This window comes from Daktulosphaira vitifoliae, unplaced genomic scaffold (genome assembly GCF_025091365.1).
Source record: "Daktulosphaira vitifoliae isolate Bord-2020 unplaced genomic scaffold, ASM2509136v1 Scaffold_4, whole genome shotgun sequence".
In the NCBI taxonomy this organism is placed as follows: domain Eukaryota; kingdom Metazoa; phylum Arthropoda; class Insecta; order Hemiptera; family Phylloxeridae; genus Daktulosphaira; species Daktulosphaira vitifoliae.
The window spans coordinates 30,491,718-30,513,635 of record NW_026099575.1 but is presented as its reverse complement, the minus strand read 5'-3'; the positions used below and the strand labels follow the sequence as shown (position 1 = coordinate 30,513,635).

At 25.1% G+C, this 21,918-nt stretch overlaps 2 protein-coding genes, 1 long non-coding RNA gene and 1 other non-coding gene across 4 annotated transcripts in view; 2 read left to right on the top strand and 2 right to left on the bottom strand.

Moving 5' to 3' along the window:
- The first annotated feature begins 5,972 nt into the window (after positions 1–5,972).
- On the top strand, positions 5,973–18,717 carry LOC126905498 (uncharacterized). The gene is made up of 6 exons (XM_050685236.1): positions 5,973–6,071; positions 6,143–6,197; positions 6,266–6,304; positions 11,182–11,223; positions 15,534–15,560; positions 17,948–18,717. The coding sequence occupies exons 1-6, from the start codon at positions 6,030–6,032 to the stop codon at positions 18,715–18,717; spliced, it is 975 nt and encodes a 324-aa protein (XP_050541193.1). The 5' UTR covers positions 5,973–6,029.
- On the top strand, positions 8,127–8,244 carry LOC126906442 (U5 spliceosomal RNA). Its single transcript, XR_007704258.1, has one exon. It is a non-coding gene; the product is annotated as a U5 spliceosomal RNA (small nuclear RNA).
- LOC126905503 (uncharacterized) lies at positions 16,760–18,550 on the bottom strand. Its single transcript, XR_007704011.1, has 4 exons — positions 18,467–18,550; positions 17,454–17,482; positions 17,186–17,306; positions 16,760–17,107 (listed from the first exon to the last, which is right to left on the bottom strand). It is a non-coding gene; the product is annotated as an uncharacterized LOC126905503 (long non-coding RNA).
- A 303-nt stretch (positions 18,718–19,020) lies between the features above and the next one.
- Positions 19,021–21,918, bottom strand: part of LOC126905034 (uncharacterized) — an 85,319-nt gene continuing 82,421 nt past the window's right edge. The window contains exon 8 of the mRNA XM_050684430.1: positions 19,021–19,505. Coding sequence (XP_050540387.1) covers positions 19,021–19,505 — 485 coding nt within the window. The remainder of the gene's footprint in view (positions 19,506–21,918) is intronic.

Below are 21,918 nucleotides of genomic sequence, written 5' to 3'. Positions count from 1 at the left end.
ATCAAGCTTATACCCAATAAATTTTACTATTTACTCATTTTGATACTTAAATTTTTAATATATTTTTGTTTTACTGATTTTGAAGTAATATTTTTTCTACTAAACACTTATCCATACTAAGCGTAGCTGTGATCTATCGGAATCGGTGCTCTATCATTAAGACTCGGGTCTGGAAAGGAGTCATGTTAAATTATAATACATTTTTACAACCATAATATTATTTGTAGATGCATTAAATGACCATAAAATTTATTATATTTAAAAAAAAACCCAGCACAGTAGGATCACGGCACCCCACATAGCAATAAAATATTTCTAGAATATAACCAGAATATTTTGAAATATTCTCACAATGTTCTCAGAATATACTTTGGCAGCGAATATTACATTCTCACAATATTTTAAAGGTATATTTCTAAAATATTATAAAAAATATATTGTGACAATATTTTTTAAATGTTTTATAAATATATTAAAAAAATGCAAAAAATTAGACTGCTTCGAACCCCGTACTTTAAGCTCTTTGGACTCGTGCTTTACCAATTGACCTACAGGTTGCTACGACTGTGAGAGGATAAAAAAGGCTATTTAAGGTAGTTCAAATTGTTATTCGTCTGTTAACTCATTTTTCCCTTTTAAAAAAATTCAAAGATAAATACAACTTTATATTCAATTTAGATTAGATTCATATAATTTTTTTAAAAATCAGCGATCCAATCACCATGATCTCTCTTTATAAGTTAGAAATTGACCTATATTGTTGATAATTTAGAAATATATTCTAACTATAATAAAAAATCTTTTTAGGATTTTAAGTTTCACAGGACAATAATAAGATATAATTGCGCTGATAAAACTAAACAAATTTTAACTCGATAAGCCTGCAAATAATAGCAACAAGGATTTTTTTACTGTCCCTTACTTACTTAGCTTAATTTAATTAAGTTAATTAAAATTGATACTATTTAGAGAAAATGGCTGTTTACTTATTTAGGATTTAGGAATATGTATAAACAGGGTGGCCCGCCACTCACTGACAACTTAAATAACTTTTGATCCAGTTAATATTTTTAGCTGATTTTTTTTTTAAACATTAGTTAGACGTTAGGTCTATAGCTATATCTTAATAATTAATTTTTTTACATTTTATTAAAAATATTAATTATTTTTAAATTTTAAATAAAATGTAAAAAAAAAATCTAAGATAGCTATTTTGTAGAGTAGAATTTAAGAAAAATTTTAGTAAAAAAATATCTTAAAAATATTCAATAGTAAATATTCTGTAGCGTTTTGAAGTTTGTGAAAATTTGAATTTTCATGTACTATTTTACGGTATTAAACATTGAAATACGTATTGAGAAAAGGACAGAAGAAAACGCTATCTTTTCATTATTACTGTGTATACATATGATGATAATGTGTATACATTACAAACTTGGCATAAATACCATGATAAGAAATTAGATAAGGCAATTATTACTTATCACTCTCATTCAAAAGTATATTGAAAAGATAGCGTTTTCTTCTGTCCTTTTCTCAATACGTATTTCAATGTTTAATACCGTAAAATAGTACATGAAAATTCAAATTTTCACAAACTTCAAAACGCTACAGAATATTTACTACTGAATATTAATAAGATATTTTTTTACTAAAATTTTTCTTAAATTCTACTCTACAAAATAGCTATCTTAGATTTTTTTTTTACATTTTATTTAAAATTTAAAAATAATTAATATTTTTAATAAAATGTAAAAAAATTAATTATTGAGATATAGCTATAGACCTAACGTCTAACTAATGTTTAAAAAAAAAATCAGCTAAAAATATTAACTGGATCAAAAGTTATTTAAATTGTCAGTGAGTGGTGGGCCACTCTGTATATATTTAATATTATATATGTAATTAGTATTAGAAAACAAATATTACCTCGACCTTATATTGAACTTTTCTTCAGAACCTCTTTGAATTTTTAAACATTTCTTTTAGAAATATGAGGTTTTGAACAAATAAAGCAATCTTGAAAATCTTTATGTAAATATAAATATTATCAAAAAACGTTTAGTAATATTTTTAACAAATTGGATAGAAAAGTCATTCACAAAATGTATAAAATATGTCCTTAATTATTGTGTATGCAGTGCTATCTTATTATTCAAAGAACAAATTTATATCTATAGTTATTATTGCGGGAAAAATATTTTTTAATAATTATTATGTTATTAAGTATATCTAAAAGTCTGTACTTTGAAAATTTAAATATATTTTTTTTAAGTATGGTAATTTTAATAATGTATGCATGAAAATTTATGTATTAGGTGTTTTATTCTTATTGGGCCGACCCCCAATAGATGGTTTAAAGGCGAGAAAAATAAAGAAGAAATATTTTTCCTGTCTTTATTATTATATAATTCTGTATTAAACAAACTAAATATTATTTGTTTTAAATACTTCTAATTGCTGAGCTTTATTAATATTATATATTAAAAGCTTAAAAATAAACAGGTGTTTAAAATTGTATACTTAGGAGATAGTTATTATTGAGGTGGACATAATGCCCATGCACTCAGACCTGTTGGTCCATTGTGTGCAATACTTAGGAGATAACTCAAGAAATTTCAGAAATATTCCTGTCATTATGCAATCTAGCCGATTAGGTATTTATAGATAACTTTTAAGTTAGAGAAGTAGATGGCGCTGTAAAAATCATATACATTTTAATGTAAATTATTTAAACATAAAACATGCAATAGAAGTCTTATAAATATTAATTAATCGGAAAAGAATATTGTGTTACATTACTTCTACATCATCTTATGCAAAATATTAGTACTCAATATGTTTTAAAAACGTATTCATAATTTTTTTTTAATTCATTTTGTTACTACTTGTTTTTTCATGTCATTTTCAAATCCTTATTCAAGTGTTAAAAAAATTAATGAAAAATAAATCGTATACTGTCGTCGGTGAATAATGTAAAAAGATAATATTTATTTCCTTCCTTTACATAATATGGACTAATATTTGATACCTTAGAAAAATTGTTAAAAAAGTAAAAACTTAACAAACTTCAAAATTCTGTATAAACGTAACTATTTAGCTAAAATAAAAGTTTTTGATAACAATATTTTCCTTTTAAACTTATCTCTATGAAGGGTTGTCTTCAAATCTTAAAAAATATTTTTTGTAATTGCAAACAATAACGTAAGACATATTTATTATATATAAATATAATAATATATTATAATATAATGTAAAAATTTATTTAAAAAAATACGAGGTGTTAAGTAGATCTTAAACTATATAAATTTTCAGTTTGATCTGTTCCAGTTTATATTTTAAAAATGTCTACTTAGGTGTAACCATACCAATTTTAATTCAATTTATTGAAAATCATTAATTTTTTGATATTTTAGTTTAATTATACTTAAAATTAGGAGGGGGATTACAGTATAGTATTCATATGCCGAGGTTGTAATTAATTGATATTAGACAACCAAATTAAGCCACTGGTTACTTCAATTGGACCATTTTAAATAATTATTTTATAAAAAAAAACAGCATTTTAATTAAAAAAAATTAAACCAAATAATTTTGATTTTTTAACAAGTGTAGTTATCACTTAAGTGCTGTTTTAAGATTATAACTTGGAAGACTCTCATAAGAAAGCCCTACAAGTCATTAGTAGTCTGAATAAGGCGATTCTCCGAAATGTAATTTATATAATGTAATAAACAAAAAGAAAGATAAAAAGATAATCGTGGTAAAGATGAAGTGGATCTTGGGGTCGAACTATATTTATTTATTAAATAAAAAAATATCCCTACCTCACTTATTCCTATTCTTGTTTATTACGTGATATTTTTTGAAGTAAGGCATGCAAATAAATATTCGCACTTACCTTTATTTCATTTTGTAATTGACCGAGTTGGTTTTATGGTGATTTCTTCCTATAGTGTCAACAGTCGTTTATACTGTCTTGCGTTTATTTCGATTAATTAGTCTCTCTGTGTATATTAGATTTAGAAAAAGGGTTCTCTACAATGGGACCTGCGTCTATTATAATTTGTTACCTTTTTTTATCTTCTTTAAATTCCTTTTATACTATACTATGTTTTTACTAATAATATTTTCTATGAATTCCCTATAGTCGATATCGATATTCTTAAAATTTACTCTGAACTTGTCAAAATATAATTATAAGAATATGTCTATCTATATTCAAAATATAATTAACAAGACTGTGGTGGTCCAGCGTTTCTCAGCGTAAAGCCTTGACTGGCGCAGACACAGTTAACCTCATTAATATATTTTAAATATTATTTCAATACACCTTTTACTATCCTTTACGTCAACTGCCTACACTTTACCGAGAGGTAATTTGGCATAGTCCTTTATGGCTGGCGGGTACACACGCAGAGTATATTTCCAAGATGTAGTCTCCTATCTTACGAATTATATATTTTATGATGAACTCTACCCGGACTATTAGCTCTAGAACTGGCTTGTCAACGGATATAGCACACTTCAAAAATACTCTTCTTATAAGTTTAGTACTACTCTGTACCTCAACTGCCTACACTTTACCGAGAAGTAATTTGGCATAGTCCCTTAGGGCTGGCAGGTACACAGGCATAAAGTAAAACTACTAAAACTAATTAATTTTAATCACAAATTATGTGTCTTCACTCTTTTCGGCACATTTAAAGCTGTCCAGAAATGAAGGGCACAATAATATTTAAAACCTTTATATAAAAAATAGAGATTATATTTATTTGTCGTGAGAACATTAGGTGATAATAAAAATAAATAAAAACTTATTTCTGGGTAAATTAATAATAAATCATCCAAGACAATGTTCACCATTTAAGATGATATATATATATATATATATGAAAACTAAGTCACAAGGACAAAATATTTACTTATACTGACGCAGATTCCATGTAAGAGAATATTGAGAGAACGAGAGCAGAGCCACGAGAGAGGAGAGAGCAGTCGTCGTCCCTTTTTACCAGAAAAAATGGCTTTTTATACGCCGGATGAAGTAAGTCAGCGATCTCTATTGAAATTCCTAAGATGTTGGATAATTATTTGTGGTTGGTTAATTGTGATAGAAACCCAGCCGTGGGCGTAGTAATGAATTGTAGGGGACTGGTTTGAAACATGTGTTGATAAATAGTTATTGTCTTTACCCTAAAAGGGAAACATTCCTTAGATGATTTTTTGCTTTTTTCATATATATGTGATATTTAGTACATGTGTTAAAAATTATACTACAATAATGATATACCCTATGACCACAAAATTAGTGAATTATTAAAAATATTTTAGTGTCTGTGTTTATATAGAATTATTCAAATTTATTAGGACGCCTATTTTCTTAAGAACTATTGAGAATTTTAAATGTTTATAAATAGAAAAAATGTTAGGTTGAAAAAACTTTACAGTAATATATTTAAAAATTTATTGCATTGTAAATACGTAAAGAAAAAAATTTATTTCATACATAATTTCTAAAAAAAAATTTTTTTAATAATATTAATATTAAAAAGAAAATAAAGTTATGTCAATCAATTACGTTGATGAGAGCATCTCTTTCATAACGTAATAACTTCTATTCCCTGCACACATTCTAAGTTTAATTTCGTTGTGCATATTTTATAAATTTAATATTCATAAAAATATACTAATACAAATTATTTATTTAAATTATAAAACCTGGCATACTATTCATAATTAAATTGATAATGAATAGTAGTAGGAATATATAGGAATTATATTTTATTAACTAATATAGTACAAAGAGTATTATTATTATATTTATATGTTATATTTTAAAGATTTTAAAAACGAGTAAATGGTAAATGAATATAAAGTGATTTATTAAATAAAGGAACAAATATTTATTTAGTATTTACTTAAATATAACAAAAACTGATAAACTCTTGATTTTAAATTGTTAACTAGTTTCAAATTATAGACTTGTATTTTATTTGTATTCATTTCAATCTTTTTTTATCAGTGAAATGTCAAACTTAAAAGTACATTTTACATTAAAAAAATGTTCTGTAAGTAGTAAAAATTAACAAAATGATTATTTTTCAATTTATAAAAATTAAAATTAAAATTTATTTTACAGCATGTTTATTATTTTACAATCTTCTTAATGACATTTTTTTTAAACTTCAGTTACGGTAATAATTTTTTGCCTAAGATTATTTAAACTTAAATTTTACTAACAATAAATACATTTTTTTAATAGTATCCGGATCACGAGGATTAAATAAACTTATGAAAAAAGGTAATGTAATAGTACAGGAAGAGGGGGAGTGTCAACGAGTTATCTTGTTTTTTATAAATAAATATCAGCTATCCAAATAGAATTATTATTTTTTTTATCAAAACTTAAAAAATAACATATGGTACTTATTCGTTGAGTTTAAGATTTAAAATAAATTTGTAGAAGAATACTATAAAAAAAAAAACACACTACAGTGGGGTCGCAGCACAGTGGGAACGTGGCAGTTGGGTCAAGTATATGATTAACATCATTATCATAAAAAAGGCAAATTTATAGATAGTGTTTAATTTTAAAAAATTGATAGATTATTCCAAAAACTACATGATCTTCTATGTCCTTATTTATATACTGATTAAATGTTTTATAATTTGTAATATATGAATATATATATATATATATATATATTCTTTATAAAACTTTCCACCTCTCCAATCATGTCCTCGCCTATTGTCACTAGTCTACTTATTTCACCTACCTCGTGTTCTCCTTTATCAAACTCATACTCTATTTACTCTACCTTACTCCTACTTATTCTTAAACCCCTTTTTTTGAGAGCTGATCTCCACACTTCTAGCCTTTGATTAATTTCCTCCCTATTTTCATCTATTAACACTATATCGTCAGCAAACAGCATGCACCACGGCACCTCTCCTTGTATTTCTCTAGTAATTTCATCCATCACTATAGATAATAAGTAATGGCTTAAAGCAGAACCTTGGTGCACTCCTACTTTTACCCGAAAATCGTCTGATACTCCTCCTAAGCTTTTTACCGTGATACAAGTTCCATTTTACATTTCTTTTATTATATTAATGTATCTTTTCAGGACTCCTTTTCTCATTAATTCTCACTTAAAAACCTCTCTCGGCACTCTATCATACGCTTTCTCCAAATCTATAAATACCATACACAGCTTTTTCTTCTTTTCCTTAAACTTTTCTATTAGTTGCCTCACACAAAATACTGGCTCCATTGTTAACTCCCAGGCATAAATCCAAACTGGTTTTTAGATACCGATGTCTCATTACTTATTCTCTAATCTATTATCTTTTCCCAAATTTCCATACTATGACTCATACGCTTTATGCCACTATAATTTCTACACCCTTGTATGTCACCTTAACTTTTAAATATCGGCACCATAATACTATTCCTTCATTCCTTTGAACTTTTCCATCTAATAAGATTTTATTTAAAAGTTCCTTCAACCTGCCTACACCGCCTAATATTTTCCATACTTTTACTGGCAGTTTATCTGGTCTCACTGCTTTATTCTTTTTCATTGATGCCACAGCCTCCCATATCTCTTTCTCTCTAATTAAATCTACCAGTCGCTCATTCTACGAGATATCCTCTAATGTCTCTTTTGGGTACTCCTCATTCAGTAATTTTTCAAAGTACTCTTTCCACTTTTTTGTCACATCATCATGACTTAAGAGTACCTTATTATCAACACTTTTTACACCTTATATAATGATAATCTTTAGATCTTATCTCTCTTACATTTGTAAGTCTATACATTTCTTTCTCGTTTTCCTTTGTTCCTAGCCTATCATACAATTCATCATACCTCTTAAAATTCGCCTTCTTTACTACACACTTGGCTTCTATGTACATGCGTTTATATAGGCTCTCCAATATTCTTTCCTTTTGCTTTTCTGTCATACTTTGGATTGCTTTTTCTTACATTTTATGATTTTTTGAACGTCTTCATCTTACCACCAGATTTCCTTGTTTCCTGGCATTTTACTTCTACTCTTACCAACAATCTCCTTTGCAGTGTTCTTTACACAACTAACAAATATATTCCACACATAATTTCTGTCTCCGTTTTCCTCTCAATACACATAAATCTTTCGCCTTTTACTAAAGATTTCCGTGGTGGAGAGCATTCATAAGAGTCTAGAAATTTAATTTTTCAATATACATTTATTTATAATTTATAAATATATAATGATAAATGGTTCTACTTAGAAAAAAGGTGTGTTGTATGAACGAACTATATAAATATAATTTTTCATAAAAAATATGTATTGATCCATACATTTTCCAATCAATTATCGCATTTTAAAGTCAAAAATGTAAAATATAAAATCAAGAATTTTAACACAAAAATAAAATTTAAATATTTAAAAAAATATCGTAGTAAAATTAATACCTTCTCATCTTCGCATCGAAGATATAAAACTAAATATCAAACATGTTTCTAAGCATATTTATTCTATCATATTTTTCTGTATTTATAATTTAAATAACCAAATACTCAGTTAAGGGGGGTCACGGCACAGTGGTGACTTGGCATAGTTGGGTAAAGTATAATGATATCTGAATAGTGTGCAATTTTAAAAAATTGGTTGATTATTCTAAAAGCTACATTATCTGCTATTTCCTAATTTATATCCTGATTAAGATAAAGTATGTCGAATGAAAAACGAATATAAATATTATTTCTTATAAAAAAATTGTATTGATCCATACACTTTTCAATAAGTTAAAGCATTATAAAGTAAAAAATGTAAAAAATAAAGTAGAGAAATTTTACACAAAAATTGAATTTGGTAACTATTTTCACCGTGAAGACAAAACAAAGACCAACAATTTTTTTTTCGTGATAAATCATATTGCAATAGTTTTAATTTAAGATATATATAAAAGTGTTAGACATTCCGGAATATTTTCAAATATCAAGTTGAAAAAGTATTTTTTTTGTGAAAAATTTGTCATTTTGAATCCCTCTATATAGTCAGGTAAAAGGTTCGATTTATAAAAAAAATTTATCAAATGATAGGTAAAGACCTCAAGTATCAATAAAAAAATATTATATTGATTTGTTCATTTTTAAAAAAGTTATGGTAATTTTAAGTAAAAAAAATTGAAAAAATTAGCGATTTTTAAATTTGTAATTTTTTTGGAGATTTCCCTCATTTACGAGGAACGAGGGAAATTTTTTTAATTTTTGAGGGTAATGTCTTCGACTAGATATGATTTGTGATCTATTGACGTATCGTTAAAATAAATCGGTCCAGTGAGAGCTGAGAAAAAGTGGTAACAGACACAAAAGAAAAACAAAACACATAGTAAAATTAATACCTTTTCAGTTTCGCATCAAAGCTAAAAAGTAGAAGGATTTGGCAAATATAAAAAATTAGGTTAAAATAATTGTTAATCATATAAATAATAATATTTCAAGTAAATTTAAAAGGGTTAAATTATAATCAGTACTTTTGAGGTGATTATTTTTAAAAGATATGTTGACAATACATTTTAAAAACAGATATAAATACAAAATCAAAAAATATTTATAATGGGGAAGAATAGAGCAAGATAATCTAGGGATTAAAAAAATAAAATGATAAATATAGTGATGTTGTGAACATTTCATGGAAATATTTTTGTATACTAACCAAACAATGACAAATTTTTCGAAAATAATTTAACGTATTATATTATATTAATATATTTAACATATATTTGTTTTAAATCACACTTGTAACTTTTTTTGCTAGAACGATATAATATAGTTTTACAGCGTATAGTTTTAACTTAAGTGTGATAAAATAAATATTTCTTTTATTTTGATAAAATAAATAAACGTTTTTTTATTAATGCAATGGATAAAAAAATCGCGAATAAACAGTGTTTAGGATATTAAGTCATATTCAATTTAGAGGACTATTTTTGAATATTTTATACTTCAGTTTTTTTTTAATTATTCAGACAAACAATTAATAATTTTATAATACAACCAAAATTTCTTAAGAGAACTGAAGGTAACCTTCTTTTAATTGGGGCTACATTATATTTTTTAGCAGAACTTAGATTAATATATGGTATATTAACTTGCCCCAAGCATGAGGCTAGATAAAGAAATGGACTTTTAATTAATTTACTTGCAGAATGAAAGTAATTTAAATATATATATATAAATTATTTTGTGACATTAGGTTACATATTATTTTTGAATTATTAGCTATGTAATAGTTTTTAAGTTCATCACTTATACCTTAAAGGGTGTCAACATTGTTTTTTTTAAATACGAACACATATTTTGAATTTAATAAAAAAATTTAGAGTTTTTAATTTAATAGTAATTGGAATTTTTAATTGAACTTTATTCGTTTATTAGATATATAATTTTAAAATTTCAAATGTTGAGTTAATATACATGTAATACACAAGGGATTACAAATACAGGTTGCTAATTGGTTTTTTACGACGTCGATATTCACAGATATGCAGAATTTATCATCAATGGTAGTAAAGCACATTGTTGTGAGTTTATAAGTATACCAACTAAAAATATAGGAAATATATCTATTGATTGTCATAATTAACAACAAACATTCCGTGATTGTGATGGCGACGTCATAAAACACAAATTAGCTACCTGTAATTTTAATCCCTCGTGTATTATATATAAACAAAAACATAAAAAAAACAGTGGAGTATAGTTAAGACAAATAAAGATGATAGTATAGTTATTAACATCACTAACACTAAAAACACTTCAATAAAAATCTGTAAATTTTACAATGATTTGTATACTTGTAATTTCTTGTATACTTGTTTTAAAATGTCACTGAAGTGCCTGATAAATGATTTGTTTTTTTGAAAAAAATGCAATTTTTTACTTTAACAGCTGATTAATTTTTATATACAACGGTTCCTTCAAATCTATTTTATAAAAAGGTTTGAAAGGAGATTTTTATACAAATAATGCCACAAAAAGCTTATTGTTTCTTGTTTACTATGTTAAATTTAAAGATTCTATAATCATGTTAGGATTTATTATTCATGCTATGTAAAATTGTACTGTTAAGATACTATTTTAATAAAACGTAGAATAAAGAACTTATTGTTAATGTATTTTTTCTTAGATAAAAAGTTTATTAGTTGTTTTTTTGGATCATCGGTGAAAGGTAAAGTAACAGATATTTGAAAAAAATATTATGAGATTAATTATACTTCGACTATATGAATTCTGCTTTGGTAAAAAATATATTTTTTGAATTTCAAAATTTTTAATATTTGAGTTATAACATACCTTTTTAGACTATCCATTATTCAATTAATTGTTTAATGAATATATGTTCATAAGAGTGGTCCCTATATATACTTCGTTATTTTTTTAAAATAAATTTGTTCGAAATTTTGTGCTATACAAAAAATATTGGTGAACATTGAGTGACTATCTTTTCACATAACTCAAAGGAATTGAAAATTGACATAAAAATGTAAGAATTTTGTATTTTTTAATTATTTAATAGAATTTTTTGATCTTTAACATTTATCTCTATAAATATTACAAATACAAAAATATTGCATGTAAGAAATTATTTTCAAAAAATTATCTATAAAAAAAGGTCATAACGTAATTTTTCGTTGTACTACAAATTTATCGGTGTAAAAATTGAAAAAATATGAATATTTCAATGTATTTGGTTCAAAACTATATTTATCTTAATTCAAGCAAGCATTTTCCATTTATATATATATTTGTTTTGTCAATGATAAAATTATATCTTGGTTATTTGACATAAAGTACTTTTAATTAATAGCAGTATTTATAGCAAATTTTTTTTATTAAATATATAGCCTTTAAAAATTGTAACTATAAGCTTTGCGTATATTTTAATCAATGGTTAGCCTAACTTATATATAGAGTGTATCTAAAAACGTGTAGTAGTTTTTATAAAATTTAATTTAGTTAAAAAATGAATTAAATGTCGTGAATTATTATCAACTTATATCTCATAAGTAATATGTGTAAGGAAATTACTGTAAGTAAATTACCTTCGAACAGACATCTAATCATAAAACGTCTAAGCGTTTTATTTTGTAATATGCGCCTCTTAAAATTAAGTTTGTATGATAGTTTGCAAGTGGGCTTTTTGTTGGCCTGCAACAACAACCTGGTTACCACTTACATGACTAGTTATAGTAGCAAAGGTCACCATCACCTAGGCTAGGTGTCACAACTATCAGATGTGATAACGGACTATACGTAGAGTTTAATTTTAAGTTAATTAATAGTTTCATTTAAGTTAATATGTCATAAATGATTATAACATCTCGTGGTTTATTAACCAAAACTATGATAAATGAAGTTGTAAGTAATTTATATGTAAAACTTATCGTAGCCCATATCTAGATTAAAGAACAAGGATAAAATACTCGTGGTACTTAAATTACTCATACAATAAAATAAATAGTACAGTTAAAATTAAAAAGGAAATTTAATTTAATTTTTAAAGAAAGAAAATTAAGTTAAACAAAATTATGAATGTATCAAAAACCATGTCTACAAAAAAAGGCAACAAAAATAAAATCAAATATTTAAACGAACGTCATGAACAGTATTGGAATACATCCGTTAATATTAATCAGATATTAATTAATTATATATATAGATATTAAAAAAATCCTGGTAAGTTAAAATACATCAAAATATAAATATGTAATTTAAAAATTAAAATTAAAATTATTCATATTAAAAGTTATATATTTTTAAAATGTTCTAATACACTATTCTTAAATGTTTAAATACATTTTTTTATATATAGGTCCATTTCGTAACATTGATTTTGTTTGGACTGAAATACCATTAATAAATACTGAAATACTACTATTCTAATGATAAAAATTATGTAAATGATAGCTCAAATAAACTACTTCCAAAAAAAAAAAAGAAAAAGAGACATTAAAGACTTAATGACAAATTGATTAGCATCAGCCTTAGATGAGTGTAAGAACAGTGACAAAGATGCAATACATTTGTAATAATTACAGCCTTTGCTGAATAGTTTATTATTGATTTAAATGACTATTTGATTAATAATAGTTCGATAAAAAAGAGCCACGAATATTTTCGAATTCAATTAGCCACTGATATTAGAAAAACGTGTACTTTTTAAATTTTCCTTATGTAGTACTTCATTGAGATTTAAAAATATTTCCTATTTTAACTGGTATAAAAATGTTAAAAGGTTCCAATCATTTTTTACAGCTCCGAATACTGAATAACTTTTTGGAATACCTGAACTTATATCAGAAAAAATTAGTGAGATTACATCTGCTGTTTATGACACTCTAAATGATTGGGAGCTTTTGGAAAAAGTTCAAGCATTTGATACAACGGCATGTAATAGTGGTCGTTTAAATAGTTTTACTGTATTCTTGGAACAAAAGTTATATAAATAAATTTTATTTTTTGCATGTATACAAACATTATATGTTTGAGATAATTTTACAAGCTAAATTTTCGTATAAAATTTTAAATAAAAATCTACCAAGAGATGAGATACTACAGAGAGTTTTAGAAGTTGGTAATTATATTTTTAGGGGAAATACCACTTAAAGGCATTAATTTTTGAAAACCAGGCGCGTATCATTTGGCTATTTATGTTTAAAGCAATTGATTGCCTCAAAGTCTTAATGTCCCAAAAACAATATCATCTCATTCCATTTAAATTTAAATCATTAAAAATAATATATTGTTTTGCTGTACAATGCTGTATAAAATATTGGTTTATGACACTAAATGCTATTGATCCATAAAGTGACATTTAATTTTTAAAAGTACTTGATGAATATAGATCTGAGGATGTACAAGTAGCTGAATTCACTATAGATTTTTAAACCATTTATGGTACCTTGGAGAGGAAACATGTTATCTATTGTTTAAATTCATTTAAATATAAAGAAACGAATGGGGAACCAAATCGTGCACTTCATAAATGACGAAAAAGATGTAGAATTTGAAGGAGATCTTAAAAAAATTAATTTTAAAAACCATAGACTTTACAGATTTTATAAATAAAGATCTCACTTTTAATTTAATATCGCCGAATTCAAAATAATTTTTCCAAAGTTTTCAAATCAATTCTACATTTATAAATGGAAAACCAGAATGTTGGAAACAAATAAACATTTATGTTCATAACAAAACAATAAATTCTCAATAGAAAAAATATTTGTAAAGGCTTGGCAGTAGTTTACGATGCAGCACAATGAGGAGTAAATCTAATGAAGGAATTTAATATGAATTAAGTAAAATTAAAACTATATTAAAAATATTATTAATTAAAAAAAAAAAAAAAAAAAAAACTAAAAAATATTAAAAATATTAAACTTAATATGAAATTTACTAAATATGAAAATCAAAAACAATACACATTGCACGTAATTATATATAATTCAATTATTATTATACTCTCTATTATTGTTCATTAAATAATCATTTATTTATTATATAGGTCATTCGGGAGTACAGAAAAGAATATCAAGGATTCTCTAAAGCCAATTTAGTAAAAAAAAAAAATTCACTGCAATATATTTTAGTTTAATATAAAACTTTAATTAAATACATTGAAATATTTTTTTTCTATTTAACACCGAAATTGTAGTACTACGAAAAATTACGTCATGACCTTTATTTTTTTTATAGATATTTTTTTGAAAACAATTTCTTAGATGCAATATTTTTCTATTTGTAATATTTAGTGTAAGGTTAGAGATAACTTAAAAATCAAAAAATTCTATTAATTAATTAAAAAAACTAAAAAAAACAAATTTTCCTTTATTCTGGTGCGTGAATATTTAAAAAAGAGAATAGAGTATTATAGAGAACGGCTTGTGTTCAATGTTATATATTAAATAGACTACTCTTAAAAAACGATTTTGCAATGACTCAATCATACAGTGGTTTTACAACATTATTTTTAATTTGAATTAAATTAAATATGGATCGATTATATAAATTATTGTGTTTTGAGTTGCATAAATCTTTACAGAGTTGACTTATGAATCCTAGCATCAATGATACTTTATTTTTGATTTTAATAAAATGTCCATAAAATAATAAGGATGATTTAGAAAATACCCCTAGGTCACTAGCTTATAAAATTAAAAATGATCCAATTAAGAAAAAAACTAGCCGAGAACAACTTTTCACTCATTAATTAGGGAGTTACTACCATTTTAAACATAGACTTAAGGTTAAGCGCGGGTATATTGGAAAATAACCACAAAATAAAAGTTCATATAAAAAAATTTAATATTTTTTCCTAGTATGAATAATTTTTTCAAAGAAGGATAATATTGATCAACATACATCATTCAGGCCTTCCTCCGAAAAATATTCCTAATTTAGCTATTATTTTTCATTATTATTAATTTTTATGCTTTCAAGTGATATTTACGAATAATATTTTGTTTGACATATTAATAGATGATGAAGAATGTTCAAAAAAAAATGGTAAAAAATTATCTTTATTAAATTGAAAAATACGATTTAATTAAAAATTATAATTTTAGTTCAAAATAATTATTTTATTTTTGTTATTTCAATTTTTAAAACAAATTTTCAATATCTAACCAATTTCTTTCTAAGACAGCAGGTAAAGACACTAGTTATTATGAATTCATTAATTATCCTTAATAAATCACTACGTAAATGTATTTTCAAAAAAATTTTTTGGGGAGGGGTTTAAAATTGTAACTGTATCTCAGATAGAAAGTGTAAAAATTGTTCTTTTTTATCCTTCTCTTTGAAATTAATAATGATTCTTCAATTTTATGTAGTTTATAGGGTAATTTATCTAGTTATTGAACAATATAGGATTTATAGAATTTTAAAACTATATGATAAATCCATTATGACATATTAACTTCTAATATTTTTAATATTAAATCTACTTAAAAATTGTAATACTTTAGCGATATAAAATAATAAACAAACTTATTCGATTAATTTTTTTTTAAAAATCAAGAAAGCCAAGTAACTGAAATAAAATTTTGTTTGTTCATATCATATTTTGATGTTAATATTAGTTTTTTTAATTTTGCCATTTAAATCGTGCAATTTGTTTAAATATTAAGTTATACCAATGGTGTTCACTTATTGGTAAGTGTTGGGTAACACAACCAATTATTTTAGGACAAAATTAAAATAATTAAAATTGAGTTTTAATTAAATTTCTCTAAAAAATTGAATGCGATACTAGGACGGCAGATGTGATTGTAGACAATGTAGGAGATCGTGCACGTAGAAGTTTTAATTACTGTCAGATATCATCTATACGTATCCCAACTATGCCATGTCCCCACTGTACCGCAACATCACTGTGCTACCGTTACTTTTGTACTGTAATTCATAGTTCCGTGGGAAGGGTGTAACCTTGGGACTTTCCCAAAATATNTGGGAAGGGTGTAACCTTGAGACTTTCCCAAAATACATCTTTAACATTAATAAAGAAAAAACTTAAGCAAATTTTAAATGTATAATACTATACTTTTAATCTTATATCACTCAATGTAAAACAATTTTTTTCAGGTGAAAAAATATCACCAGGTTAAAACATTTATTAAACTAATCTATTTTTATTTAAACTAATAAAATTATACTTAAATACTATACTATAGTATAGTATCAATTATATTTTTATATATCTTCTATCTTATATTAATTGTATCATCTTATTTTTACCAACTCCATAATTTCTTCTATCATGACAATTATATTACGTTGAATGGCCATTAGAGTCAAAACCAAATAATTAAATCATTTCTTAGATATGATTTTAATATACTGGTAGTGTACATAATACTTGTAATAAACTATACAAATTAGGAAATATTTCATAAATGCATTATTTTATTGCATCGAGTTCAGTTTTAGGAATATTTTCAATTCTTGAAAGTTTAGTTTTCTATAACTGCAGTTCTACTCTAATAGTTGAAACTTGAGTTACGAGATACAATTTTACTAGCTTATTAAAACATTTTCAAATAAAAATTGACAACCTAGAATATGTGCCAAACATTTATTTTTAATCTAAATTATATTTGTTTTGATAAACTAGTTTATTAATTGAAACAAACCTTTAAATCTACTATTATGAGCTAAAACTTTGAACACTTTTCAAATATCCAGCCATATTACTAGGTCTATAGTAACATTGATCTACCATATTATTACAGTCGATTCCACTACTTTTTAAACCTTAAATTCAACAAAAGTTCACATCAATTGATTATTTAATAATTGATTATTATTTAAACGACTATTATTATTAAGAAAAACTGAAGCTACAGTTCCTCCTGCAAAACTTTAAATTTCAATAAATTTAAAAAAAAGTTTAGTACATACTTATGTTTTCACCAGACCCTGTTAAATATCTAACACATAAAAACAGTTGTTATTTTGTAGAAACATCAGTTGTTTCAAAAAATAATACAGAAAATATCCTAATTCATTAACTGATTCATGATTCTATTATTTCACTTTGAGATCTATTACTAAAATATTTATTTTTTGAGTCGTTCTCTAAAAATTTTTTATTTAATCTAAATATTTAGTTTTTTACTTAAATATTGCACGGAAATTTTTCACTGTTAGACTACCATTGGTCAAGTTATAATAATTATAACAAAATGACTTCTTTCCTATGTATACTATTTAATGGATAAAAATTTTTATTTAACTATAAATAGGTGTAAGACATTAATCATATTGCACACTTTATTATTTATTACTCAAAAATCTTTACTTAAATCAAGATTTTAAAATTAAATTAAACATTTTAGATATTAAATTAAATAAATTAACATTTTTTTAACTAAATAATATTTATTTAATGTCAGACGAACTTGGTTGTGTTAAACCATACTATCCAGACAATGAATCATTAATATCTCAAGAATGGATACAATCAAATGTTTTGGATGATATTATTAATTATTTGATTATATCTAACGAAAAAGAAAATTCTGTCGAATACATTCCATCAGGCATATATTCATTTTTTTTGATTAAAGACTATTCAATTTTAAAAAATATTTTTTCAATATCTGATATTCTAAAAAAAGATATGATAATAATAAGCATAAATACAGATCTTTTGAAGGGCTGTCATTGGATTTTAGGAATCATTCATATTAAACAGAAAAAGATAATTATTCTAGATTCATTTCTTATTATGAAATCCGACTTAACAATACATTTTAGTACTTTATTAAGAATGTTGTTTTTATTTTACACTATCTCAAGCTATTGCAATGGAACAGATTTTATGTTAAATATTAATGAATGGGAATTAGTTAAAGCTTCTAACGCATTACAACAAAAAAATAATTACGATTGCGGATTATTTGTTTGCTTACATGCATTAAGTTTCTTAACTGATCAAAATTTCGAACATATTTCATCTGAATTCGATAGACATTGGTTGTTGGAACAATTTAATAATTATACTGAATTAAAAAAAAATAAAAGTTTAACTACGATTGAAAAAAATAATTTAACCGATGAAGAAATAACATTAATTGAAAAAAGATACCTGGAAGAAATTAAAGTAATGAACAATGAATTCTCTTTTCAAATATATGCAGTTCATGTTGCCAATCTAAAATAAAATATAAATTTGTGATTATTATACCTATGTAGACCATTTTAAGAATAATTTGTGTTAGCAATAGAATTATAATTATCATTATTAACAGCACAAACATTAAACTCCATTTTTATGCTATCATTGATCTTAAACTGAAATATCTTGAAGTTTAGGTGCATTTATCATTAAGTCGCATTATCTTTGAGAAATTATTTTTAATAATACTAATTTTATAAATGATATAAAGAATATATAGTTTAACTAATGGTTAATTTTAAAATGTCAATATTACACAATAAAATATCTGTTGATTTTATTAATGTATTAAATAAATGTTAATTCACGATACTTAGATCGCATTGATATTTCTAGTTCACTATTATAACCATTTCGGTCATAATAGTGACGTAACATATCTGTTTCTTCAGTACTTAGATTAAGCTTGAACGTTGTTGTATAAAAACAATGTTCGAGTTGGATATCATTAGGAAAATTATGAATTAAATAACGCAGTCCTACAGCTAATNTATGAATTAAATAACGTAGTCCTACAGCTAATGGGTGAAACTTATAAAAATCTGGTAAGACACTTATGTCCCGTAAGAGTTCTTCATCAGGAATTTGTCCTCGTCGAAGGTAGTAATATCTTGCGCATATATTTGCATCAGAAATTGTATTATTTATGATGCCATCACGTAATTGGTTAATTTCTATAGGGCTGAATTCTCGCATAGATAAATTAGAATTTTGAAGTTTAATTTCCTCGAATCGTTTTATTAGTATATCATCAGGTCGTTCTATCATTTCAACTAAAACATAGAAAATTTTATACAAAAAATAATTTATATTAAAAAATACATTAAATTAGTATTAAGTTTTAATTTTGAGTTTGAGTTTAACCTGAATGATACTTGAGAACAATAATAGTAATATAGTTTATTTTATTATTTTATTTATTATAACATATAAAAAGAAAGCTCTTGTGTAAAAGTTACCTAATTTGGTCTAGCCCCTAAATCTGACTACTTCTATGTTAACCATTAAATATGAGTTAAAATACGATCAATTTTGTATAAATCTATGTAATAATAAGTTTGAATCAATAAAATGTTTTCCTAACCATTATCATATGTATTCAATATCAAATTTTATAAAAATCATCATTTTTTAAAATTTTGTGGGCAAACCCCCCAATATAGCAACCTCATATAGAGCAATTAGTCTGCTCCCAGTGCTTGGTAAGCTATTTGAGAAAATCATTTTGAAAAGATTAAGACCAATCTTAAAATCTCATAAAGTAATACCCAACGCTCAATTCGGGTTCCGTTCAAAACATTCCACTATACAACAAATACACAGGCTAGTCGATATAATATCATCATCCTTTGAAAATAAAGAATATTGTCCGGGAGTCTTTCTCGATGTAGCTCAGGCCTTTGATAGGATTTGGCATCCTGGCCTACTCTATAAAATTAAATCATTACTCCCTGCTCCCCTATACCTTCTTATTTGCTCGTGTCTAGAAAACAGAACCTTTAAAGTTAATAATAGTAATTCTTATTCCTCTCTTTTTCCCATCCTAGCAGGAGTTCCACAAGGTAGTGATCTTTCCCCAGATTTATACAATATTTTCACTTCAGACATCCACCATGATGCCACAGCCATTTTATCTTCCAATAAAGACCCAATCGCAGCTTATAATGCTCTTCAACTCCACCTCGACTTTATAGATAAATGGTCCACAAATTGGAAAATTAAAATCAATGCAGACAAATCAGTTAATGTTCCTTTCACTCTCAATAAAAAAAATATGCCTGTTCTCTCCTTCCAAGGAGTTCCTATCCCTTCTTCGACTCAAGTCAAATATCTTGGTATTNGACTCAAGTCAAATATCTTTGTATTACACTTGATAAAAGATTAACCTGGGGTCCTCATCTCAAATCCAAAAGAAAGCTATTAAACATTAGATTCCACTTATTACGTCCTGTATTAAAATCAAAACTTCCTGTATATAACAAAATAATCATTTATAAGTAAATGTTAAGACCAATTTGGTCTTACGGAGCCCAAATATGGGGTTGTGCCAAAACATCGCAGTTTAAAACAATTGAAGCCTTCCAAGCAATTTCCCTTCGTACAATCACGTCCGCTCCTTGGTATGTCTCCAATCTTACCCTACATAAAGATTTAAACATTGAACCAGTCGATATTTTAATTAAATTATACTACAAAAAGTTTCATTCCAAATTACTTCTACATCCAAATCCCTTAATTGCTAACCAACATACAGTTACAATTCCGGACAATCCTCCTCGCCGTCTAAAAAGACGCTGGTGCCTTGACCTTTTAAATTAATATTGTAAAGGCTAAATAACCAATTCAAGACAAAAGCATCCCATCACTGAATAGCTTCTCTTTTTCCCGTTTTTAAGTCAAATGTGTTATATTCTATTGTTCACCTATTTGCTTATTGTATCTTTCTTATGTACAGATTGTAAATTTTATTATTTTATAAATAAATAAAAAAAAAAAAAAAATTTTATAATATTAAAAAAAATTTAATTTGATTTATAAAAATCAAAGCAATTACAATTTATGTTGCAGTAACAGCTGAAAATTGTTTACAATACTTATTGTATATTTCTGTCAAAAAATATTATCATGAGTAGTATCACTTTTTACCATTTAAATTAAAAATCCGCTAAACTAGTTATTTATAGCTGGAAAATAATGAAATTATTGGAATTGAATGAAATATGCAAATATCATTAGAAATAAAAAATATGATTTTACGATCATAGGATTGAGTCCCTTATAATTGCTCTATTTCTCTAGAAGAATTATTGTAAAACTATTTTAAAGCACGTACGTAGTCCTTCAAATATATTTATTGAATCTCTACATATTGGACAATTACTTTCTGATATTTTTAATTGATTAGCGCAGAAATTACCAAACCTGTGTTTACAAGGTTTTAATATCACTGTTTTAAACTCATTATTGCAAATTTTACACTCATCTGTAAACGAATAATAGAACATTGTTGTTTAATCAATGTTTTTTTGAGATAATATTATTTGAACATTTGTTGCTTAATGAGTTATTTTAAGTAACTAATTGGCATTAACAAGAGTTTATTTTACAGCTGCTTTAAATTCATTAGACATAATGGTTAAAATAATATGTATTTTTTTCAACGAGAAATTACATGATTATTTATGT

Excerpts from the sequence above, each read along its gene's own strand:
- LOC126905498 (XM_050685236.1), top strand. The coding sequence starts at position 6,030 with ATGTCAAACTTAAAAGTACATTTTACATTAAAAAAATGTTCT. Across the intron at positions 6,072-6,142 it reads TTACATTAAAAAAATGTTCT|CATGTTTATTATTTTACAAT; the intron begins GTAAGTAGTAAA and ends TTTATTTTACAG. Across the intron at positions 6,305-11,181 it reads AAATAAACTTATGAAAAAAG|ATAAAAAGTTTATTAGTTGT; the intron begins GTAATGTAATAG and ends ATTTTTTCTTAG.